Here is a 25,518-nt window from a genome sequence, read left to right as displayed (position 1 = left end):
GGGGGAAATAGAATAATTAAATGGGTGGTATATTTGGAAATCTTTGATTGCAAATTTGATTAAATAATAATTTTAAATTGTTGTAGGTGTTTGAAAAATGCTAAAGTAAAATGTATAGTCTGCATAGCATTAATGGTGTGCTTGATATGAGAGAACTTGTGAAGAGAGAGATATTGGAGAGAGAAACCTCAAAGTGTTGGCTCAGTTGGCAAAGGGACGGAACTAGCTAGTACCCGGGTTTGATCCTGGCTGGAGTCAAAAACGCCCTGGGGCCACGGTATATTTTGATCAATAATTTCACAGTCCCGTTAATATTCTATGAACAGACACTTCATGTTCCCTTTATAATTATTTGAAATTGGTATTATAAAAATATTTATGCATGTTTTTGTCTGGAATTAACTGATTGTGTCCCGTGCCATTTTATGAGACGACGAATGGAAAAAATTTTAATCTTTTATTATTTGTTAAGCACAACTAATTAAAAACAGTGTGGCATGGGTAAAATAGATATCATAGAAGAATTTAATAAATAATTTAGTTTTAATGATTAATTTGTTAATTAATTAGTTTATTTTGAAAAAAATCAAATTGATTTATTGATAAATGAGATTTTCATAATTCATATATAATTGACATATTAATTTAGATGGAGTAAAGTTGTTGTTCATAGGGTACATAATTCATATTAGTCTAGCATTAATCTAGCTTTGTCCAACATACATGTTGTCATATATTACATAATATCACTATTTCAGCAAATAGCTGAATGTGATATTTTGTTTTGAAGTAAATGATAAATGTTTTAAATAATATAGTGGGAAAGTTTTAAAAATTTTGTTTCACGCGAAGCACTGGATACCATATTTCAAAATGTAGTAAAAGTTGTTTACTAAAAATACTTATAATGTAAATTATGTAATAATATATAATATATATTCTATAAAAGAAAGGGCATTGGGAACTTGAAGCATGATGATTAGTACAGCTTGGTGGTGTGTGAACCTGCAATTTGAGTTATATATCTATCACTATAATTAGAGCATCTACATCCAAGTTACCCAACTTAGTAGCCTAAATGGACCCCACCTAATATATTTTTCAAATATCCATACCACTCATCTAAAATTTTTAAAATGGGTCCCACTAAACTTAAAATATATTATAAATTTATATTTTACCTTAATATATAAATATATAAATATATAAATATATAAATATATAAATATATAAATATATATATATATATATATATATATATATATATATATATATATATAATTTAATTATATCAAAATGTATTAAAAAGAAAATAACATATAATAAAAAATTTAAAATATCCAAAAATAAATAAATAAAGGCAAAATAAAAATACATTGAAAATTTGGTAAACGTTAATGCAAACTACTAGTAGAAAATATACTAAACATGCAGAAAATATATTAAACACTTAAAATAATTATTAGTTATGGTTATTCTCATGTCCAAAACGTTCCCAAATATGTTCTATCAAGTTTGGTTGAAGGTGTCGATGAGTTTCCTTGTCACGAACATGATGTCTTCTGCGTAAAAACTCCTGAAAATCATTATTAGAATCATCTGGTGGTGCAGTCGGGTCATTGCCTAAATGCTCATAAGAATAATCAAAATTGCCACCATATGTGGCACGTTCATCTTCAACAATCATGTTGTGGAGTATGATGCATGTATCCATTATGCGCTTCAGTGCATCCAAGTGCCAAGGTCGAGCTGGGTTACGTATGATTGCAAATCGGGATTGGAGAACTCCAAATGCTCGTTCAATATCCTTTCTTGCACCTTCTTGATGTTGGGCAAATAATTTTCTCTTATCCTCTTGTGGCATTGAGATACTTTTCACAAATGTTGACCATTCAGGATAAATGCCATCTGATAGATAATAACCCATGTTGTATTCAGTGCCATTAATTGAATAATGGACCTCGGGAGCTCGCCCTTGCATAACATCGTTGAAGACATCAGATTGGTTCAACACATTGATATCGTTATTTGAACCAGCTACCCCAAAGAATGTATGCCAGATCCATAGGTCTTGTGAAGCGATTGCTTCAAGCATAACAGTTGGCTTACCATGATCACCTCGGACATACTGCCCTTTCAAAGAAACAGGACAATTTTTCCATTCCCAATGCATGCAATCAATGCTCCCCAACATACCTGGAAAGCCACGTGCCTCCCCCATTTGTAGCAGATATTCGACATCTTTAATAGTTGGCTTTCGCAGATATTGTGGCCCAAATACACTAATAACACCTCTTGTAAACTTATCAACACATTTTAGTGTTGTTGTTTCACCAATTCTCAAATAGTCATCTACACTATCAGCAGATGATCCATATGCCAGCATACGAATAACTGCAGTGCACTTTTGCAGTGGTGAAAGACTTGATCTACCAGTTGCATCAACCTTAAACCGAAAATACTCATCATGTTCACCAAGAGCTTCAACGATACGAAGGAATACATGTTTATGCATTCGATATCTTCGACGAAATTGCTCATCTGTGTACACTGGTGCTTCTGAAAAATAATCATTGAATAAACGCTCATGTCCTTCTTCACGGTTCCTCTCTATATTTCTTCTTCGGCGTCTAGGTCTGCTAGAACTTGCACCTTCTTTTTGGGCTTCACTTTCAAAGTAAAGTCTCACAAGTTCTTCATCCATACCATCATTCATATAATCCATGAACATTTTTGCAATGTGGGAAGGGTTGGAAGGATCCATGTGAAGAGAATTGTAATATTGAATTAAGAGGAAGATAAGTTGGAAAAGAGTGTGAAGCTTATTACTCATGTGAAGAGTATTTATAGGGCTACGAGTAACGGCTAGTTTGAATAACGGCTAGTTTGAATAACGGCTAGTTTGAATAACGGCTAGTTTGAATAATACTAACTTGGAATAACGACTACAAATTGAATAATAAAAATACATAGGAATCTAAAAATAACGGCTACAAATTGAATAATAAAAATACATAGGAATCTAAAAATAACTAGTGATATACTAAAAACTAATTAAGCCCATATTCTCTTCTAATCACGTCACATAATAACTCGTGAGCTTGCAATTGTCTTGAATCCATGTATGATGTATCTTTTGAAAGTATTTGCAAATCATTGATCTTCAATCTTACCATATCTCTCTCAGCCTTATGTTTCTCTGCATCGATTCTTTTCTTCTCTATCTCAACTTTTTCACTCTCAATACGTGCATAATCACGTGCAAATTGTGACATCAACTCATTTTTCTTTTGGAAGTCGTCTTGTAAAGTATTAAATTTGACATCGGATGTTGATCTTTCCACTAGCTTTTCTTTCTCCTTTCTTTTTGCTGCCTTTTGACCGATTGGTCTACGTAACGAAGAAGGTGATGGTGAATTGTCTTCGTTGCTTGTTGGTGTTGGAGGGTTAGAAGATGAAGAATATGCTCCAGAAGCCGAATTCTTTGTTCTTTTTGCAGAAGGTTCTGATGAACCTGCAAGCCATTTGGGTTCATCTTTCAATAATCTCCATGCACTCTCGAATGTAAATTTTTCACGCTCATCTTGGTAATAAATGTCATATGCAGCTGAAATGATGTTGATCTCGGAGCTCCCACTTTTTTTTAAATTCATGGCTTGCTTGTAGCACCCAACAAATTTATTAACAGAGGGGTTAATCTTTTTGTGCCATCGACCTTTTAATGTCAATGGTTTCCTCTCTTGAAAAATCTTGCCGCGATGTTTATTATAAGCTTCACCAATTCTCTTCCAAAATCTGTCTCCTTTTTTATCAACCCCAACAATTGGATCCTTTGAAACGTTGAGCCATGACTGAATGAGAAGCTCATCCTCCTTTGGTTGAAATCTTGTTTTCGGTATATTTACAACCGATGTGGTTCCAACATCTTCATCAAGGTTGATAGTTTTCAAACTATCTTGAGTGCAAAATTGTGGTATTTCAGACTCTTGATCATTTGATTGCACACCACTAGTACCAATACCAACTTCACGAGGCATAATGGGATTAGTTGTTTGGGATGAAAATTGTTGATATTGATATGGAGAATGTGATGTATGATATGGAGAGTGGGATGTATGATATGGATAATTTCCAAATTGTGGATTATTTTGATGATTTGGAATAAGAGGAGGGATGCCACCATTTTGGATAAAATTGAACCGAGAATTATGGTGGTTGGGATTCATTAAAAAAATGTTGAAATAAAATTTTTGTAATAAATTTTGAAGTGTAATTTTAAAAAAAAATATTGAAATATATATAGGAAAAAAATTTACCGTTAAAAAAAGAGCTGTTATAAAAGAGTTGTTGTAAAAAATTTGACTATCATCTTTGTTTGAAAAAATAGCTGTTATACATTATAATTATTAATACTACACATATTTTATTATATTTATTGTTTCAAAACTATTCAAAAATTGTTTTACTACGGTTCCAAGCAAAGCACTCCTTGCAAGCTTTTACCACACATGCACAGTATGTATTCTGAATTTACTGACACAACATGCATTGAACTTTGTGAAGCACTCCCCGATGTGGGTGCTCTTAGCAGCTAAAAGGAAACTTTTAATACACAACTCAAGAAAATTCAGGTGAAGTCACATCATTGTAGGTTCATAGGATGGCTTAATATATACAACCATGATGGGTGAGGATGGCGTTGGAGTGTGTTGACCCAATAAAATTGTGGAAAAAACTGGTTCCTACTGTTTCGTAGAAAAAAAGGCCTACACATGTGAATTGAAATTGTGGCATTCATGTGGTATATAAATTAAAAAATAAATTAGTATAATTATCATAGTTGAAATAATTGATTAATTTAAAAACATATAAATGAGATAACAAATTAATTTAAAATACTATAAATAAAATGTAATGAAAACGATTTCTATAAGAAAAATGAAGCAGAAGAGAAAGAAGCCGAAAATAAATATATTCTAATGCATTTAATTTAATTATGGTCTTTAATTTTTTATTAAAAATATGATAAATATTACTTTTATTATATTTTTTCTTTCATGATAGAGAGTAAATTAAAAAAAAATACAAATTAAAAATATAAATATGATGAAAGCTATATTGTTGAAGAAAGTGAATATATAAAAAAAGAAATGTTGAATTTGAAATAAGAAAAGAGAGGAAAAATATAACATTTAAATGTTTGGGTGTGTAAAAGAGATGATGTGATAGAAATTTTATGCATAGTGCAGTAAAAGTGAAATAGGTGATGATAACTTAATACACGCTTTAGGAAAAAAGCAGGTGATGGGAACAGTATGATATGAGATGAATTGAGTTATATATATATATATATATATATATATATATATATATATATATATATATATATATATATATATATATATATATATATATATATATATATATATATATATATATATATATATATATATATATATATATATACTATTTTTAATGTTTTAGTTTTGTTTCTATCTTATATGAATCACCATTTAATACACATATCATTTGATCATTTTTAAGAAGACTATTCAATACAACAATAGCTTTAAATTAGATTAAATCACATTATATTTTCATTATAGGAGATCATTTTCAAGAAGACTCGGCTAGGGTGTAGTTTGCCTATTTTGTTTTCATCATCAATTTTTATAGACTTTTATTATAGACAATTAATTCCTATAAGTTGTCATGAATATAAATGGTCAAAAAATATTGATAATAATAATTAACTAATATTTATTATAATATAAAAGCATTTACTTAAAATCAATTTCCCTCTCTTCCTTTTTTATTCTACCCTCTTCAATATGAGTTCATTTTAAGAAAACAACTTGTTGTTTCATCCTCATCCTTAGTCTTCTTCAATGTCTTTTATTTAATAAGTATTTTTTTTTCAAATATTTTAGTGGTATAAATTTATTTTTTTCTCAAAAATTTCATTTTTGATATACTGATTTATGGGATATTGATACAAATCTACCTAATCAATATTCTTTAAGTTCATCAAGCTTTTCTAAATCATATCAATTTTTTATTTATATAATAAAATGATTTTAGGTTTCCTAATTTGTACTAAATAAATTGCCAAAGATAAATAAAATACAAACATAAAACATATTAATAATAATATTAAATTTACAATATAAAATATTATTATAATAAAGCCAAAATAAATGTATAAATAAAAACTATACATTTAGAATTACAATATCAGATTAATTTTAATTTATCACAAAAGAAAATAAATTAATTTTGGAGGTGGTGAACAAATCATATAAAAATGATAATTTTTTTATGGATTTGAGAACCAACAAATACATGATCTTCTTAATAGACAAGTTCAGATAGCACCTTCAAAATTCTCCCTTTAGTTGAATTTTCACAAACTTACCAAAACAACTGTAAATGTCACAAACAAATAGTACAAAAATAAGACATTGATCTGCACTAAAAATGAAATAGAGAGACTAAAAAGTTTTTTTTTTTTTAAAATGAGAAATTTTCTTACCTGTGAGAAAAAAGAAAACTTAGATTTGTATGTTTGGTAGTTTCTGGATGTAAAAAATTAATCTTTTTTGCACACAAAAAAATACCAGGAAAAAAAAAGATAGATGAAAATAAAAATAAGGTTAGAAATGAAAATTACAGATCCGCCGAAAGAGTAAAACAACATGAAAAAACATTAAAGTGAACAAATAAATATTAACAAAATGGAAAAAGAGCTGAAAGTTTTTCTTCTTACATGTTTTTGATGGAACCAAAATTATAAAGGTTGAGGTTTCAATTTTACATGATCTCATTTTAGATCTGGAAGTTTTTGTTCAATCTCATTATAGTTCAGATCTGAAAAAATTAGCACCAAAACTATTAGTGAAATGCAAACAAAATAATGTTCATAAAACGAATAGAATAAATATTGCATTTTAAATATCGCAATTCAAAGAAGACCTAACCAGAAGAATGAAGAAGATGAACATAGAAAAAAAGAAAAAGAGAAAGAAGGGGAAGATGAAACATCAGGAGAAGGGAGAGAGACAGAAAAGAGAAAAAGCAAAGGGAGTAGTTTAATAGAAGAGAGAGAAAAAAAGTAGAAAATGAAAAAGGTAAATAGTTTTCAAAACGGAAGATACATGATGAAGTATATAGGGAAACATAAGAAGTAGTAAAGGAAAGGAAAAGGAAGTAAGTAAAGGGAAGCAAATAAGCCAGCCACGTGGCTCATTAAGAAAGCAAAGGGGCAGTTCGGTCTTTTCCAGAACATTGAACTTTCTTATATTGTAGATTAAAGAAAATTAACTAATTTACTGCAATAATTTAAATTTAGTGGAGGACTATATCAATTTTTTATGATTAACTTTTATAAATGTGTTAAAAGTTGTGTACATAACAATAATTAAAAGAAATAATAAAAAAAATAGTAATTATTTTAGATTGAAAAATAAGAATGACATTCATTTTGATATAAATTATATTTGTTAAAATAACAATCATTTTAAAATTGAGGGATCTTTCATTGTCAGATCTAATTAAATAGTGATCTGCATAATGCGTCGGATTAAACGGAAGTGGTTTTAACTGCTCGCTTATATAAGCTTCACATGTGACAGTTTTAGGTATCTTTTCATTCTCACTTTAAACTACTTTTCGAATATTTCACTGATTCGAACGTTAGAGTGTTAACTTTGAAGCTCATTCTCGCTTTATCATACAATAATTACTCACCGCTGCATCGGAAGATCTTCTTCCTATCTCATTTTCTATTCAAGGTTCCACCACAGAACAGTGGCACCGTTTGTGAGAATCAACATCTATTGACCCGAATTTTCACAAGAAACCATCGTCTCTTCACAAAATCCGAAAAATAACTGATCTTCTCGTTCGAACAATCGATAATCTTGTGAAAACTATGGAAGCATCGAAATCTATTGATTAGCAACCCAATGCAACGTTGTTGTCGTGACTATCACTAGCGATTGAGGACGGTCCAATATTGGTGACTTCTCTTTCTACTCATACTCCTTGAAATTCAGTTCCTCTAGCAATCAACTAGAGCATATTCCAAGTTCTCATGACCTTTCGACCTTCTCAACAACTACTTCAATGTCAAACCTCAAAGAAACCTTCAACGCAACCACTGGTTCCCGGACAAGAGATGCTTCAAAACCTCCAATAGTTACAAGCCAGCTAAGGAATGCAGGGGGCAAATGATCTACTCAACATTGTTTTTAACATGGTACACCAACTAAACTAGTACATCTTGGCTAAAAGACTTCTTCGAGTCAAAGAGAATCTGCAGTATCCTCCTCCTATATACCACTTTGTAAGTGAAGCAACTTCATGTGGAAACCAAATATTCACACTAGATTCTATCTTCATCGACATCATCTCTCCATGTAGAGTGGATCATATATCACACGACCATATCCAACATCAAGGACATCAAACTCTTACGTGTGATTTCAGTGGAAAAGGCGACAGTCACACTCCACAAGAGTTTTTTTCGTGTTCACCGGTCTCCATCACACCATTCTCAATGAAAAGGAATGTGCGACATCGAATGGTAGGATTTTAAACGGAGGAACCCTATATTTAAGTAAAATCCTCAATAGTAGGAACCTAAAATCTCTCGAGAAAAGTCTGAAGTTTGATAGCTATAATGGCACAATGGATCCATATGAGCATGTTGACCATATAGACACCATGCTTGACTACCACCACATTCGTGCTATTTTCTTGAGGGTTGCAAAAATTCCTTGAAGGAGCTATATGATTCCTTTACTACCCGGCTCATTACTCGAAAGAGGAAACCCCCTAAAATAGTCGCACTTAGTAGGACCAAATAAAAGGAGAAAGAAATTGTACAAGAATTCATAGACTATATAACAAGGTGGCGATAGCATTACTATAAATAATACTTTTCATGACAAAGTTTTCACCTCACCCAAAAAAACCGAGGTATAATGTCAAAGCGCACCATGGTTTATTTGTTTTAACAAAAATCACATGTTCCCTAGGTCTTTAATAAAAGTTAGAGAAAAAATAATCCAGGACATGCTTCGAATCCCAAATAATGCAATTTATGTTTTTCCTTTATAAGTGGAACCTTTCTTTTTACTTTATTATTTATTATTTATTTGTAATCTAAATGATCTATCCCTTTAATTTCTATAATAATCGAGGGATAAAATAATCAAATTTTACTATAAAAGCACCTGTTAAACAGATTTTACCATAATCCTAACATATATGTAGCCGAGGTATACACATCATTCTTTGAGATGGATTGCAAAACATAAATAAAAAATGCAGTGTTCTTCTATCTTGAACAAAATATTTTTTTACCCTTGTAATCTATGTCACATAATGGTATTGATGTTGTTGTTGTATTTTTGTAATAACCTTCCTATGTTGTCAATCAAAGAAAACATCATTGTTTCTTGAGTTGATAACATTGAGAAATTTACTCTTAAACATGTTGTAAATTGTACACAAAAAATAGTGACTAGTAAAGAATTGAAATAGAAACATGACATTTACTTTTAATTCTTTATCATTTACCATTTTTTAATTGAAATTTATTACCTCTGTTTTTTCTAAAAATGAGGGGTTTACTTATTTTATTTTACTTTTCTATTTAAAAAAGAAAATATTTTCCCCTCGGTTAACAAAACCGAGGGGTTATGTTACTTAGCTACAACAACGAATCACTATCCTACATTCGTAAAGGAACAACACTCAATATATTTCCAAGACATCAATCCACAACAAACTATCTACATCCACCACTATATATCTTGTTCTCTTTCTTGGCAAAGCATTTTCCATGAAAACATTTGCTCAAGATAATGAAATCTTAGAACTTAAAGAAGGCTGGAAAAGTTATCTATGATGGATTGCAAGTGCAGAAAATCATTCTTGATTCAAGTTAAATAAAGAAGGGATATCAACATTTGAATAACTTATTAGAAGTTGGATGCATTCAAACGACTGAACTTGAAAATAATGTGTACAAAAGGTATGCAACAAAATCAGAATTACAGCAAAGATTTGTTGTTCTCCAAGAATAACTTGAGATGTTGTATTTTAATATTATGTGTAAACAATATAATGTTTATTTATTTTTATAAAAAAAGCTTATTCACCTCGGTTTCCTATTGAAACTGAGGGGTAAACATATTTTACCTCGGTTTTTGTCAAAACCGAAGGGATAATTTAGCGTGATTATTGAGGATATTGATCATCATCCTTAAACAAATCTTCGACGTCCATTTGATGAGTATCAACACACAAGATACTACAATTAGTGATCCACCTGAAACATATAAAACTTTCATTATAAAAAATATGCTGAATGTCAAAAATTGACAAAGAAACCTCATGAAGAGCTTGAAACTATCTACATCCACCACTTTAAGATTTGCAAGGGAATTTGCCATGAAAAATTCTTTAGGAGGGATTGCAAGAGCAGAAAATTATTTGGGTTTAAGGTTTGTGTTCTTAAATATTTATTTGAAATCATTTATATATCTAACCCTTTTTTATATCAGAAACAAATGCAAACAAAAGTAATTGAAAGTATCCTAGCACCCAGCATTTGATCTTCTCCAAAATTCAATAATTTGAAGATCCAACATTTTATATTCATTGACAAATTAATTTTTACTTTAATATGTTGTGTAAATAATGTAATATTCTGGGTAAACAATGTAGTTTGTAAACAAATTAATTTATTAATATTCTGTGTAAATATTGTAACGAGTTTTTTTATAAAAAAATCTATCTTACCCCTCGGTTTTATTGATAAACTGAGAGATATAATGCACTAATTTTGAAAATAATAAAAATGCATATGTTGGGATTCGAAATCATGTGCAGATAACTTAACTCGTCGGTTTTTTGTTAACCGAGGGGTAAAGTGGCTGATTTTAATGTCGCCCTTCGTTACCTCGCTTTTCTATCCGAGGTTAAATGCACTTCGTGTCAAAGGCGAAATGTGTTAGATCTATGGTTTTATGGTTGGTATAAATTTTTCTAAAATATGATTCTTATTTGATGTTGAGCACGATGTTGTAACATCTTAACCACCTGTCTTGACAGGTTCTGCTGTCATGTGTTTTGACAGATGTTCTACCAGATGTTGTGACATGTTACAATAGAACATCTTGACAGTACTGTTGGTTAATCCTTGAAGATTTTATTAAGAAATATGAGATTCTAGAATATTCTAGTGCTCATACATGCGCTGCCAATCAAGAATATTTTAGGAACAATGCATATTTGCTTTGGTTTCATAAATATGATCTTTGAGACTTTTTTAGGAAACTTGGATTTAATTTGATTTGATTTGTTCATATTTTGTGTGAAGATCATGCAGCTGATTGAAAAGAAGAAGATTGAATTTGATTCAAGAGTTCAAGCCCATACTGCAAGAGTCTATCTATAAATAAGGACTTGCTAAACCTAAAATATCAAGCATTCACAACAACAACTAATGGGTGCAAAATAAGGATTTAGGTTTTGGGAGTCTTTTAAGGTTTTCCTGGTTTTTGTTTATATGTCACTCATGTATCTTCTGATACATTGAGGTAGAATGATTGTTCTCACTCTTGAAGCTTTTAAGCAAAAGAGTTAAGTATTGTTCTTGGTTGGAGCTTATAAGAAAAATGAAGTATTGTTTATTAGAAGTGTAATCTTCTATTTGGTTCTTTAGTACTAGTCACTGAGACTGTGACTAGTTTTATCACTGAGGTGATTATGGGAAGTGAGAAGGGGAGTCTCATATCTAAGAGGTTCTTAGGTAGAAATTTCATATAAGTAGTGATTAGGTTATAAGTTATAAACTGGGACTATTTAGGCTTTAAACTATTACTATTGTAGTGGATTCCCTTCCTGGATTGGTAGCCCCCATAATAGAATAGATGATGTTGCACCGAACTAGATTAACAATTGATTGTGTCGTTTAAGTTTCTTGCAGTTTACTTTCTCCACAATCTTGGGTTTTAGCAAGTGTTTTATGTCAGCAGATGATGTATGTCCTGACATTATGGTTTGTGTTGAGACACCAGTCTTGACATTTGTATTGCAAGTTCCAGAATTTCAAAATGTGTTTTTTGTAGTAATGTAGAAGTCAAAGGGACGAATGATGGGACGATGTGTTGGATGTTCAAGAGAGGGATGATGGTAGATTGCATGTTCTGCGAGAAGCTGGGTCTGAGAGGAGCATAAACCTAAATGATCTCCTAACTAGGGCCAAGACCTACATCAATTAGGAAGAAGAACTCTTGGGCAGAGAGATAAACAAAGGCTAAGGGTCGGGGAACACATGAAATGGTCAAGCAATAAAGATAGACCATAATCTCTGTCAGAAAGATGGAGACCGAAGTCCTGAGTCCAGACTCTTTTCCTACACTCCCTTGAACATATCAAGAGAGAAGTTCATGCAAGAATATGTGAATACCGACTTCAAGGAAGTTGGATAATAAACCCTTACCCAGTGAAGCAATTAGCTAGGACAGATAAAATAAATTTATGTCGTTTCAACAAGAGCCATGGTCACAACACTAACAAATTTGTATACTTGAAGAATACAATCGAATAATTTATCAAGAAAGGGAGGCTTACTTGATACACTGTGGTGGATAGCCATAAAGGTGACTGCGAGAGAATGAAAGAATATAAAAGGCGGGATGAATCACCAAGGAAAAAGTGATTCCCTCAAGAAGGCCATCGAGGCTGTGAACGAAGTTAAAGGGGGGAAAGATAGCAACGACAAGGGGGTAATACTGGAGGGAGAAAAGCCTAATACCTCACATCCATCATAGGAGGTCTTCTAAGACCTAATAACTCGTCTAAGGGAATACTTAAGAGAAGAATTGACGAGCTGATGACGGTAAAGAGGGGGAGCACGATCTTTGATGAAAGATTGAAAAGGCATATCCTTAAGTTCTGTAATAGTGAAAAGGTGAATGTGAATCTGAATGAAATCTTCCCTTTGTTGATAACAAAAACTATGGCCAACTTTGATGTGTCAAGGATCCTCTTCTAAGAAGGAAATTCATGTGACATCATGCATGGAGAGTTTTTCCTGAAACTCGGGATGAAGAGAAAAAGGTTGTCTCCGTATGAGGGATCCAACCTGCAAACCTTTAATGACATGATTACTCGCCTGTGCAAGAACATATATATATATATATATATATATATATATATATATATATATATATATATATATATATATATATATATATATATATATCTTAGGCATACCTTTCACTGCAATGCTAGACGTTGTGTCTTATCCAGTCCACTTGAAGATGAAATACCATAACGTCACGGTGAACCAATAATGATATGCTCTTATTTATCCAGTCCAATTGGTGATTTATCTATACCATGACCTCAGACAATACCCAATTCCCAAAGAAATAAATTTGAGAATAAAGGCAACAAGAGTAGTAGGTAAAAACAACGGTAATCAGACAAAGAGATAGAAAATGAAATTCCTCTGGAGTGTTTGGTACCTGAGACGGAAGAATTGAAGTAAGTCAGAAGAAATAAGTAAGAGAATATTGTTCGGCACCTTCTAACAAGCAAGCTTGTTTGGAATAATCATATTCAACAGGAGTGGATGCGATATCACTCTGACTCCTTCTGACACGAGATGGAGACGGCAAAGGCTCTTGAATAAAAAAGTTAGTCGTTGTTGTAGTCAACTATTCCACCTCAGGGATTATACGAGATATTGCATTTTCAACTACCTCCAAGGTAGTCACTACAGTCGGTATTCAAATCCCTGGAGTAGAAGTAGAAACAACAATAAGAGTCGCCGACATCCGGCCAAACAAGCCAGTCGTAAAGGCCTAATCCTTGGCGAGCATGATAGCTTTATACAACTAATTTATGTTATCTGCAAGGAACGAGTAACATTGTAAAAGAAACGCCTCAGATCCCCATCTTCACCAAATAATTTTTGTCTCTTAGAATGATCAGGCGCACTGATAATCACATAAGTATCTAATATTCTTTTATTTTGTTGAAAAGAGAGTACTTCATTAGGACCAAACCCTTCCTCATAATTGAGCCCTTAGTACCAGGCATGCATATCCTCCTTCATTTTCACCTCCTCGGAAGATTGAGGAGTTAGCCCATAATGGTAAGAAGGAAGAGGGTAGTGGGAAATGCGCTCTAGACCAATACGTTTGAAAACTGCTTCTGCAAGAACGACCACATCTTGTCAGGGCCGAAAACAAACAAAAGGAAAGATGAGCTTCAGGAGCAATAGGTTTTACCATTATGAAACGTTCCAGAAAATTACCCCAGTCAGTTGCAAAATAGCCAAACCAAGCCACTTGGGGGAGAAGGAAGAACAATCCCTGATCTCGGGCGTCATCTTGAGAAGTATGAGATACAAAAAAAGATCGAAAAAAGAGCCCTGGGGAAGGTTTCTAAGATTTATACCCAGTATATAGTTGGAACACCTTTATGAAAACCCAAGCTTCTGAATGAAGTTGTGAGGGGGAAACTTTCAAATGGTTCATCATAGCCACCTCAAAATTAGAAAATAATATCCTTAACCTAGTTAAAAGACACTCGTATAAAGGAATAAAACATCTCTCAAAAGAGATGCATATCCTCTCCCCAAACCTACTGGGAGAATCAACTAATCTGAGGGGTCGCCAACTGTAATGTCAGATTTTATCATAGCCTTCACGATATTCAAGACGAAAGGAGTCCAACCATTTCAGTGGCCACCCAATGGTATTTATTAGCATTAGCTTGCTCAATTAACTGAAATCCCTTGCGAGCCAGTAAGTCACCTTTATAATGATCACCAGGGATAACCCAAGATACAGCATCAAACAGCCCCTGGCACTGTAAATGACGAGCGACTTCAGCATTGATAGGTTCATGACGAGTCACTCCCCGGTCTGTTTTGACAAACTAACGGCAAGTTCCCTCCTTTGACTGACAACTTCTATTCTACCTCATTCAAGACAAAGGGAGGCATTGGCCCCTCGACAAGGTTTTCACCCCTAACAGGTTTTGCTAGAAATAGAATCTCTGAAGAATACCTAGAAGGAACCTCGTCTGAAAGAAATTCTCCTACGTTCCTTCCATTTTAGAATCATCAATCGAAGGAATAATTTCCAATTTAAAATCCCCACTGACAAAGAAAAAAGAATGTGATTCAGAGTCCACCCCCTTCTCGAAGAAGAAGAAGAAGAAGAAGAAGAAGAAACAATTTCCTCTCAATCACTCTCGAGGATAATAGGTTTATCGTTCATCGTAATGAAAATACAGTAAATGCTAAAATGAAAAGCTAAAGGGAGGAAAAGGTACCTCGAAATGTAAGGTCGAAGGTGATAAAGCAAAAAAAATCCAAAAGTCGAAGCTTTGAAGCTTTGAATGGGTGGTAACGGTTACTCCAGTAAAATGCACTTAGATAGGAGGAAGAGACTCAAAAGAAACAAAGAAACCCAGCGTATAAGATTATGAAAAAGTTTCTCCATATTCCGTCCATCTTTATATAGAAAAGGCAATTTAGCATATCAGATTGAATGTAAGAATCAAGCGCGGCCATGTAAATAAATTAATGTATTTTATTTATGGTTCAGTCAAACTAAACTACTGCGTTTTATAAAAAAAAAATTATTTACAATTTTTATCTCAAAATGATTATTTTTTTAATATATCAATATAAAATGTATTCTTATTTTATACTCATGTTTTCTTATTATACTCAATCCAATTTTTAAAGTGTCTTATTTAAGTCAAGTATAGTTCTTAAAAATAATAATCAAATATATTACTATTAATGATAAATTTATATTATTTACTAATACGAAATTGTTAATGAATAAGATTTTAGTACTGAAACAAAAGTTGACTAATATGATAGGAAAAGTAAATATGAGATTGTTTTCATATTTATTTTCATTTAAATATTTTATTAATTATAATCAATAAATATGTTTTTTAATAAATAATTAATTTATCATTAAATTAACTTATTTAATTTTTTTTAATAAAAATGATATTTAGATAGTATATTAGTCCAATCTGTAAATGAAACAATTTTGACTAAAAACTTTGCATATATGTAGATTAAATTTTGAATTTTGAATTAATAGAAAATAAGATGGTTAAGGCAAGGAAAAAAAAGTCAAAAGCAATATTCTGAATAGACCGACATAGATGAAACAAAAGTTTTCGTTGAAATTAATTAATTAGCTGTCAAATTCAAGCCCAAAAGTCTCTCTCTTAAGAGGCTCAAAGTCTTGGAATACATTAGATGAGGAAGAAGAAGAAGAGGGAAAGTTAATATAGTGTGGAAGAACTCCATAGCGGTTACTATTTTCAGATAGGAGCATCAATCTGTCATCATGGTCAACATATGTTGGTAATGTATTGGTAACCGTGGCTGTAGAGTCTTGCTGCATCTGAATGCAGAGAATCTCAGTTTGAGCCATTGCAAGTTGCATTTGTAATTGTGAAACTTGTGTTTGAAGATATGATATGGCTCCAACACATCCATAAACAGGATCTCTAACTCTTGCATTTGCTTCGTAAACTAAACTGTTCACTGCTTCTGCTCTTTGATTAATTGGAAGCTCCTGCAAAACAAATATACAAGCGTTAATGATGACATTCCAATGTTACGAAAATCATATATATTATATTTCCACAATTAACATAGATGTGAAACCTGGAGCATTTTGGTGACATTGCTAGCGCCGAAGACCTTATGAACCATGGCGAACCTGCGTGGATCGTCGGAAGGAAAATAAGGAGCAAAGATGCATTCTTGTGTGCAGCGCCTTCTCAATAATTTGCAACAAGCACAAGGTGAAGAACCTGAACCCATTTGAAAGATATGAGCCTTGGTGTTTAAGAGAATGAACTTAAAATTTGTATTTATAATAAGGCCAGTAAGATTTCAAGCTGTTGGCCTAATGTGGAATATTATGTTATTATTATTTGCTAGATGCACATGTCTTTCTTGTAAAGTATGAGTTGATAATAATATATTAACATTACGTTGATGTTTTAAGAAGAAATTAAAGTGAGAAACCACTTATAGTCTTGTTTAATTAATAGAGATAGTATATAATATATACTTCAGAATTCACATATTAAATTAAATAATATTTTGGCGGTGGTCAAACAAGGCCTATGCGTGTGTTGGGTTGGCAATTCATGCAGTTGTGTGAATTTTACGTACACATTGACTCTGCAATTTTCTATACACATAACGTATAGTATACTTATTTATATACATCTAATTTGAAGTTTCACACTCAAATTACGATTAAGCTCTAATACAGCTGTAAGAATTGGAAGGATAGTATATAAAAAGATTTAATTAATTCTTTGCTTTAAGTCATTGGAATCCTAACATGGGCAGAGACTATCCCTTAAGATTAGGGTTCAATCAACGTGAATGTTTGTAGATTTGGGAGTTCACATAGAAACCATTTCTCTAATCTATACTTGCTTTATGTTCAATGAACTAGCTAGTATATTGCTTCAACTTAGTATAAATAAAAATAATAAGCCATCTTTAAATTATATGCATTCCTTGTTGAGAGTGAAAAGCTCAACTCCTTTCTCATTAGCAACAATGCCTATTAATAGGCTGCAATACAAACTTAATAGAAATCATGACCCAAAATTAATTGAACTAAATATATTGCTTGCATGACAAGTTATCTAAAAAATTATGACAAGTTTAGCAATCTCAGTTTGCATATCCCAAGCTTGTCTCTCAATCTGTAAATTAATTCCAAACTTAAGGGCTTGGTCATTATGTCAACTAGTTGATCCTGTGATGATTGGTGAATGAGAAGTGTGTAATTTATTTGTATATTACAATTATATTCATATACTTATTAGTTTAGTTTCATACGAAGTAATATAGAAAACCTTTAATTTATGATTATTTGAGTATTGTTCTAAAAAATATGCATTGATCTTATTTTATAATTTTTTTTTAATCTTTGTTGGTTAAAAGATTGATAAACATTGCAAAAAGGATGAATTGTTGAGCCATATGAGGAAATAACCCAAGACTTGAATGTTAAAACAATGTCAAATTCGTTGGGCAATTTATTGCTTGAGACGCAAATCTGAACCAAGGAAAAAATAGTATATGGAAATAAAATTCGTTGAGCGAATGGACCATCGACTAATAAATCTAGAACAGAAATCTGGTTAGAAAATTGACTAAATTCAATTGGTGAAATTACTACTCGTCCGACAAATTCTACAAGGCGGTTTGAAGATTATTTTAACGCAAAGTAACCCTAAACGAAAAATCCGCTAGATGAATCAAAGCTCACCCAAAAAATTAGGACAAATTTTGAAATCTATAAATAGGGGCTTGGATATAGTGTTTTGATATAAACTTTTAATTAGTTTACTTAGTTTAGTAAAATTCTCATTGAGAGACAGAGTGTTTGTAACACTTAAGGCATGTCTAAATGGAATAGTAGAGGGTTGAGACATTGTTGTACTTTTAAACCTTCTACCTAGCTCCATTGTCATGTGTTGATAAGTTCTCACTTGTTGGGGGTTTGATTTCTACATTATCATGTATTTTATGCATTTGATATGATCACGGTGTTATGACCATTTTAATCCAACAAAGATATTTGATCTTTACTCTTTTTCTTAATGCACGGTATATTATGAGTCATACAAAGATATTTAAGGTGGTTGACACATACCATGGAAGAAGTATCAAATCAAATTTTCAAATTTTCAAAAATGTTCAAAAAAATTCAAAAAAAAACACCTAGAAGACAAAGCCATGTGTTATATAATGAGTCATGTGTTGGGAATCATCCAATTAGTTACTACCCTTCCTGTGCTGAAGTAGTGAACTACATGAGTTATCATCTAGGAGGATACAATAACTATCAAAAGAAGCAACCTTCCATTTTTTACCAAGGATGGATGCAAGACATAGGAAAACTGCTATATAAAAATGATAATCAAAGTCAACTTTAATCAGATGAGACATCATATTTAGAAGGCACTCTTAATTAATTTATGCAGTTGTCAATGGCCAACAAGAAAATGACTATTTATGTAATCAGAAACTTAAGAATTTTATACACGGATTCAGAAGAACTTGACAATATAATCAATATTAAAAGCGGTAAGATAAATAATATTATTTATAAATCTGATAAAAAAAATTATTGTTAAACCAGAAAAACAAATAGAGGAAACAAAAGATTCTGAGTCAACACAAGAATTATCAAACCCATTCATTCTAACCAAGAAATGTATACAAAGACATCATGTCAAATTTCTTGATATTTTCAAAAGGTTTGAAATTGATGAAGAAAATGAGGAGGAAACTGGGAAACCACCTCCACCAAAATAATAAAAAGAAATTGGGAAATATTGCTATCACACTTATTGTAATGTGTCATTGATTAGAACATAGACACAAACGCTAAAAAGAGATGAAGGGGATAATACTAGGAAACCACCTACTTCTCAAGCTAACAAAGGCCTAAAACATATTAGGAACCACACAGAAAGTGGTCTGTCATAGATCAAAATAATGACAATTGATAAAAAGGGAAACCAAACAATTTGGCCCGTATACGACTATGATTAGGGGTGCTCATGAACAGATATTTAACCTAATCAATTCATATCCAATTAGTTTTTGAAAAAATAATTTATACTTATTTTAGAAAAAATTGGATTTTCAGAAAATATTTTAATTTAGTTTTTATTTTGGATATGGATGTCCAAAATATGAATTTGATTAAAACCATAGTTATAAAATGTCCAAAATGTGGATTTGGTTAAAAACCATACTAAAATTAACCGGATTTAGATATGGATATGAATAATTTATATAATTGGTTAATTTGAACACCCTTAATTATGATCCCCTGACATTAGTTAATTTGAACACCCTTAATTATGATCCCCTGACATAAGCGTTGAGCCAACAAAGTTAAACAAATGCTTATTGAGAGGCAACCCAACCATATTTTAAATTTCTAAGAAATTTTTTATTTTCACTTTTTCAAACATAAAACAACACGTGGGGTAAAGAATTGCATATTGTCTATCATTTTCTCGGTAAGTTTTCGTTCTCCCAACGAATTTGACCTAAAAACTAGCATTGGTCTTGCACATAATTCTCCTAGAAAAAATCTATTCACCAGTGAATATGTCGCGTATTTGCTTTACTTTTAACATTAGCATGTCATATTTTCAAAACAATTCATTTTCAAAATGCAACTCTAGAGGATCCAAGTCTATTAGGAGAACTCAAGAACATGAACTTATTCTTGATAGCTTGATCTCTGCATTCAATTGACCATATCTACAGTGATATATGTCTAAATAGTACATATGTGTGTGTGAGAAGTAACAATATTTTTATCGAGTAAATAGTCAACCAATTAATAGTTTGTGAGTGTATTCAAATTATAAAAAAAAATGTAAGTATATTTTTCATGTAGGAGATGTATCCTTGAATTGTCTTTCTTTAATTTGTTTGAATCCAAAATCTATTTTTGATTGATCAATTTAGCCTCACAAATTACAAAATATATTGACCATAGCTCACACATCTAACGAAGAAAATGACTGTATTCCCTTCTATATTTTCCTAAATATCCGAAAAACTCCTCAAACTCAAGATGAATTTTAGCATTACTAAGATAAAGATCTTAAGACTTGCCATTCCAAGGTTTTGTTATCAAAAGAACTTTAGTTAAAACAATCAAAAGAGCTTGCTTAACCACGAGGTTGATGAATCAAGTGAGATGGCTTTTTTTATAACTAACACCACGTAATTGCTTATACACCTGGAGGTTGCAACTTGCAATCTGCACTACTGGTTTTAATATATCACAAAAATTAAAAGGATGTTGGTCTTGATAAAAGAAACTCAGAATTGCAATTTCTATCCACAAACGGGTAAACCACAGTTTTTCTAACTGCTAATACAAATAGTAAGTAAAAGGAGCAGAACCAATAACCTCTAAGTTAAGTCTTTGTGTTCCTCTTCCCAAATCAACCTATCTATAACCCCAAAAATTCATATAGTATCATCTTCATTAACTTCTCAAATACTATATGGAGTAAACAACTTATTCTTGCAACTGGTGAAAAGTGAAAAAACCAAATAGAGATCGAGGTTTAACAAGCAAATACAAAGACAAGCTGAAATTTGAAACTTCGCATGCTCAAACAATGAAATAAATCACCAAAAAGTCATGATCAACAACAGGATTTAATTTTACCTCAAATTGGGATGTCGTTCAGGCAGTGCACCATTCACCTGCAAAAGACCTTGTCGTTCATGTAACTTTCGCATATTTTGTCTTTTAATTCCATTTCTGAAAGAAGTGCTTGCTAGACATCGTTTTTCTTTGAATGGTAAGTTCAACTTTTGCTGCTCTCTTGTTTTCCTTTCTAGGTACTCTGTTGCTTGCACCTGAACTGATATGACAAAACAGCATTTGCAGTGAAGCAGTGAATATGTAAAATGCATAAATCCAATTCTTTGAAGAATATGAAAATTAACTTTTAATACAAATGTCTATAAATTAGCCATAGAAGAAAAATATGACAATACTGCCCAGCATCTTCTGAAGACAAGGAGAAAGAGAGAAAAAAAATGTAACAATGCTACCCAGCATCTTGACCTTACATGAATTGAAATACTCTCATATGTATGAGTAGTGTGCAAAATCTAAGAAAATATGCTTTAAAGTCTAACCAAATGCAACATCATAAATCCATAAGAAAAACATAAACCACACTTCTAAAAGCATAAAGTATATATCACACACTTCCAATAAAATTTGACTTCTTGCTGCAACAAAAATACTTAGGTCAATTAATGACTGAGAAACATTTCACTTTAAATTTCGAATAGCAAAATCTGAAAACAATGCACAAATCGCAATTACTTTAGTGAAACCAAAGATTCACAATATTCAGAACAACAATAACATGAATGTTCAATGCAGTGGATGAATATATACCAGAACGTGAAAAAACTGATGTCAGTGCAAAGTTCCTGAGCCTAGTAATCTCGCTGATAGTAGTAGCCTTCAAATTTTCAGGAAGCATGTCTCTTCCAAGCTTTTGCACATCGTTATTTTCAATGCACCGCAATGCATTTTCACATGCCTATTTGCCAAACAGAAATTGAGCAAAGACTACATAACTACCCAATTTTACATCACAATTTACATTATCACAAATTGCATATTGTCATAAATAAGACGGACGCGTTACTCAATCGTTACCTTCACTGCAACAGAGTGGAAACCGTTGTGCACAGCGTCCTCCACAAAATTCAACCATTCTACCGGAGAAACTTGTAGCGGTTGAAAACTAGCAGATTTGAGTTCTCGCATTACTAAAGCCTCGTATCTCAAAGCCAAACAACTCTTCAAAATTGGAATTCGAAAATGCAAAATGTTAAAACGAATTAGCATATTGTTAATCTAACAGTTGTTATAGAACTGAATCATTGCAATACTGTTATACGAGCAGTTGTTATAGTTGAAGTACCTCTAGATCTCCAACAAGAGCGAAAGCGTGGACGAAGAAATCGAGAACGACGAGCTTATCGTGAACGGATTCTGTGGCGATTGAATGAATAATGGACATTGATTCAGATTTGAGGAGTTGCTTCAAGCTGGATCGAGTTTCGATCAATGATTTCACATCTTTTGAGACCAAAAGCGATTCCAGAAATCGGAACGTGGATTCGTTGAAACTGCGAAAAATGGAATTGAAGTGTTAGAGAGAAAAAAAGAGAGAGGACGTTCGCGTTTGAAAGAGAGACAGAGATGGAGAACCTTCTGGTTTGGAGAAGGTAACGAAAGAGGGAGAGTTGCTCTTCTACTGAGTGTGACATTTGGAGGGAGAGGGAATTGGAAATTTGGCGGGTACGGTAAATAGTCTTTGAGAATGAGAAGAACTAGGAAATTTTGAACTCGTCTAGGTTTAAATATGGAAAAGAAAATGTTGATCCCAACAGAAATCTCTCGAGGAAAAAAAGTCACACCATGAAAAATGAGTATTATGTATAAAAAAAACTTTTAAAGTATTATGTATAAAAAAAAAATTTAAGTACTATGTATAAAAAACACTTTTAAAGTATTATGTATAAAAAAAATTTAAGTATTTTGTATAAAAATAATTTTAAGTATTATGTATAAAAATAATTTAAAGTATTTTGTGTAAAAAAACTTTAAAGTATTATGTATAAAAAAAACTTATACAAATTTTTTAAAAATTCTTGAGTAAAAATTTTGTTTAAATTTTTTTTTATAAATGTTATTTTAGGGATTTAACATTTTTTTACATCAAAATTTTAAAAAGTACTAGCTAGTTGGATTAACTTTTTATTTAAAAATATTCAAATATATTTTTAAAATAGGCTTAACTACATTGTTGGTCCTCGTGTTTTAATCAACTCACGAAAATGGTTCTGTCTTTTTCAACTCTACGAAAAATGGTTCTTACCTCCACTTCCCCCTTCAAAAATGCTAATGTGTTAAAAAAGGCTTACGTGGTATGGCTTACATGGAATATCACAATTTAAATTCATTTTGATTATTTGCAAAAAGTATGAAAAAAATTTAAACTCATAAATAACCTAATCCCTAATTCATTTTACCAAAATCATTACACGATACCCAAAACACCTTCTTCACCAAAACATAAAAATTTTAAAATCATAAATCACTTTCATCATCACTTTCAACTGGAGTATATAAATCAAGGTATGGTGGACCCGGTAAGTGTTTTGATTATGTAATTGTCTTCATCAGAACCACCAAAAGTTTTATGTGGCTTCTGTAAAACCTTGTTCCCCATATTCTGCTCAACCTTTTTTTCTTCATATCTTTGAAAGGTCTCTGGTTGTTCATCTTCGTGTGGATCTCTGCAACATCCATCGCCCCAACCAAGAATGTAATCACCAGATTTTGATTGAGAAAGTTGCCAGAAAATAGCGTAGTTCCAATTGAAAGTTGATGAGTTTTCAACAAGATCAGAGAGTTTGTTTTGAAGAGAATCAGCACCAGTTGCAGCACTACCACCAATAGCGATTAAGACATTTTCATTGGATAAACAATTAGTTATGACAAAATAAAAAGCTGGAGGACCAAGAACGGTTTGAAGCATGGATTTGTCTTGTTCATTCCATGATAACATGCGGTTTGTTAAACCCATCTCAAAAAGGAAAAGTATATGAAATGGTGGTGAGTGATGAAACAGATATTAAGGAGAAAGAGAATAGGGCTTTTTTTTTGTACGGAAGAAAGAATTAAGGGAGGTTTGTTTTTATTGGTGGTGGTGATTGAGAACGTGAAGGAAAGGGTGGTGTGGTGCATGTGTGAAAATTGAAGGAGAGAGGAGTGTGGCGTGATTGTGAGTAGGGTGGGATAGGGTAAGAGAGAGAGATAGAGAGAGAGAGAGAGAGAGAGAGAGAGAGAGAGAGAGAGAGAGTGATGAAGAAGGTGTTTTGGGTTAGGGTATCGTGAAATGGTTTTGGTGAAAGGAATTAGGGATTATGTTAGTTATGATTTTTTAAAAAAAAAATTAGACTTTTTTCAAATAATCAAAATGGATTTAAATTGTGATATTCCATGTAAGTCAGGCCACGTAAGCCTTTTTTTTTACACATCATCGTTTCTGAAGGGGGGTAGAGGTAAGGACCATTTTCGTGGATTTGAAAAAGGCAGGAGCATATTCGTGACCTGATTAAAACACGAGGACCAAAAGTGTAATTAAGTCTTTAAAATATTATGTGATTTTAACTATATTTTTCTTTGTCATGCTAAAAATTCACTCTTTAAATGTGAATATATATCTGATGTTCTTGCACGACTACAAACTGTGTTTACTTAGTAGAACAATTTTAACTATGTTTTAATATACAATGATTACATTATTAAATATCAAACTATTTTTTATTATATAAAAAATGAGTTAAAAATAACTTTGACTCTCTTGAAATTATTTTTCATAAAAACTATATTTAAAAAAATGTTTAATTGCAATTTGGTCCTTTTATTTTTTATTTTGATCTCTCCCGTTTAAAATCTATTTTTATTAATCCCTCCATTTTGATTTTTTTTAGAATTTAGTCCCTCACTTTATTTGAGTCTCATTTTTAATGATGTGGCAATCGGACTAAAGAGGTGGCAAAGATTGTGTGGCATAAATAAAATTCAATTTCATTTATAATTATTTTTATCTCAATAATAATATAAATTTTCATATTTATTAAAAAATATTAAAAAAACAATTAAGCCGAATTTTAAAATAGGGGATCAAATCTGAAAAAATAAAAAATAGAGGGACCAAAATTGTAATTAAGCCTTAAAAATATAAAGTAAACATCATTTTTTTTTAACCTAAAACAAATAGAAGGAGAAGGAAAAAATTGTTTTTTTTCACACACATACACAATTAAAGTTAATTGTGTGATGT

At 31.7% G+C, this 25,518-nt stretch overlaps 5 protein-coding genes across 5 annotated transcripts; all 5 read right to left on the bottom strand.

Moving 5' to 3' along the window:
- Positions 1–1,462: 1,462 nt before the first annotated feature.
- On the bottom strand, positions 1,463–2,887 carry LOC131656282 (uncharacterized). Its single transcript, XM_058926027.1, has one exon. It carries the CDS (start codon positions 2,831–2,833, stop codon positions 1,463–1,465), a length of 1,371 nt encoding a protein of 456 aa, XP_058782010.1. The 5' UTR covers positions 2,834–2,887.
- A 163-nt stretch (positions 2,888–3,050) lies between these two features.
- LOC131656283 (uncharacterized) lies at positions 3,051–4,226 on the bottom strand. Its single transcript, XM_058926028.1, has one exon. The coding sequence runs from the start codon at positions 4,224–4,226 to the stop codon at positions 3,051–3,053; it is 1,176 nt and encodes a 391-aa protein (XP_058782011.1).
- An 11,983-nt stretch (positions 4,227–16,209) lies between these two features.
- On the bottom strand, positions 16,210–16,891 carry LOC131656281 (LOB domain-containing protein 12-like). The gene is made up of 2 exons (XM_058926026.1): positions 16,730–16,891; positions 16,210–16,637 (listed from the first exon to the last, which is right to left on the bottom strand). Exons 1-2 carry the CDS (start codon positions 16,886–16,888, stop codon positions 16,251–16,253), a joined length of 546 nt encoding a protein of 181 aa, XP_058782009.1. The 5' UTR covers positions 16,889–16,891; the 3' UTR covers positions 16,210–16,250.
- A 3,651-nt stretch (positions 16,892–20,542) lies between these two features.
- On the bottom strand, positions 20,543–22,988 carry LOC131656280 (protein DOUBLE-STRAND BREAK FORMATION-like). Its single transcript, XM_058926024.1, has 5 exons — positions 22,875–22,988; positions 22,585–22,792; positions 22,317–22,460; positions 22,050–22,197; positions 20,543–21,501 (listed from the first exon to the last, which is right to left on the bottom strand). Exons 1-5 carry the CDS (start codon positions 22,931–22,933, stop codon positions 21,299–21,301), a joined length of 762 nt encoding a protein of 253 aa, XP_058782007.1. The 5' UTR covers positions 22,934–22,988; the 3' UTR covers positions 20,543–21,298.
- Positions 22,989–23,799: 811 nt separating this feature from the next.
- On the bottom strand, positions 23,800–24,255 carry LOC131658482 (transcription factor MTB1-like). The gene has a single exon (XM_058927770.1). The coding sequence runs from the start codon at positions 24,253–24,255 to the stop codon at positions 23,800–23,802; it is 456 nt and encodes a 151-aa protein (XP_058783753.1).
- Between the last annotated feature and the right edge of the window lie 1,263 nt (positions 24,256–25,518).

The sequence above is a fragment of the Vicia villosa genome, linkage group LG3 (genome assembly GCF_029867415.1).
Source record: "Vicia villosa cultivar HV-30 ecotype Madison, WI linkage group LG3, Vvil1.0, whole genome shotgun sequence".
NCBI classification, from domain to species: domain Eukaryota; kingdom Viridiplantae; phylum Streptophyta; class Magnoliopsida; order Fabales; family Fabaceae; genus Vicia; species Vicia villosa.
Note: the sequence above shows the minus strand (reverse complement) of the source record. Positions and strands in the feature narration are given on the sequence as shown.

Bases quoted from the DNA above. Each gene is read 5' to 3' on its own strand.
- LOC131656282 (XM_058926027.1), bottom strand. From the start codon at position 2,833: ATGAGTAATAAGCTTCACACTCTTTTCCAACTTATCTTCCTCTTAATT.
- LOC131656283 (XM_058926028.1), bottom strand. From the start codon at position 4,226: ATGAATCCCAACCACCATAATTCTCGGTTCAATTTTATCCAAAATGGT.
- LOC131656281 (XM_058926026.1), bottom strand. From the start codon at position 16,888: ATGGGTTCAGGTTCTTCACCTTGTGCTTGTTGCAAATTATTGAGAAGG. The intron at 16,638-16,729 runs GTTTCACATCTA...TTTGTTTTGCAG, and splicing joins ATGTCACCAAAATGCTCCAG to GAGCTTCCAATTAATCAAAG.
- LOC131656280 (XM_058926024.1), bottom strand. From the start codon at position 22,933: ATGTCACACTCAGTAGAAGAGCAACTCTCCCTCTTTCGTTACCTTCTC. The intron at 22,461-22,584 runs GTACTTCAACTA...CCAATTTTGAAG, and splicing joins CTCTTGTTGGAGATCTAGAG to AGTTGTTTGGCTTTGAGATA. The intron at 22,198-22,316 runs GTAACGATTGAG...TTTGGCAAATAG, and splicing joins TCCACTCTGTTGCAGTGAAG to GCATGTGAAAATGCATTGCG.
- LOC131658482 (XM_058927770.1), bottom strand. From the start codon at position 24,255: ATGGGTTTAACAAACCGCATGTTATCATGGAATGAACAAGACAAATCC.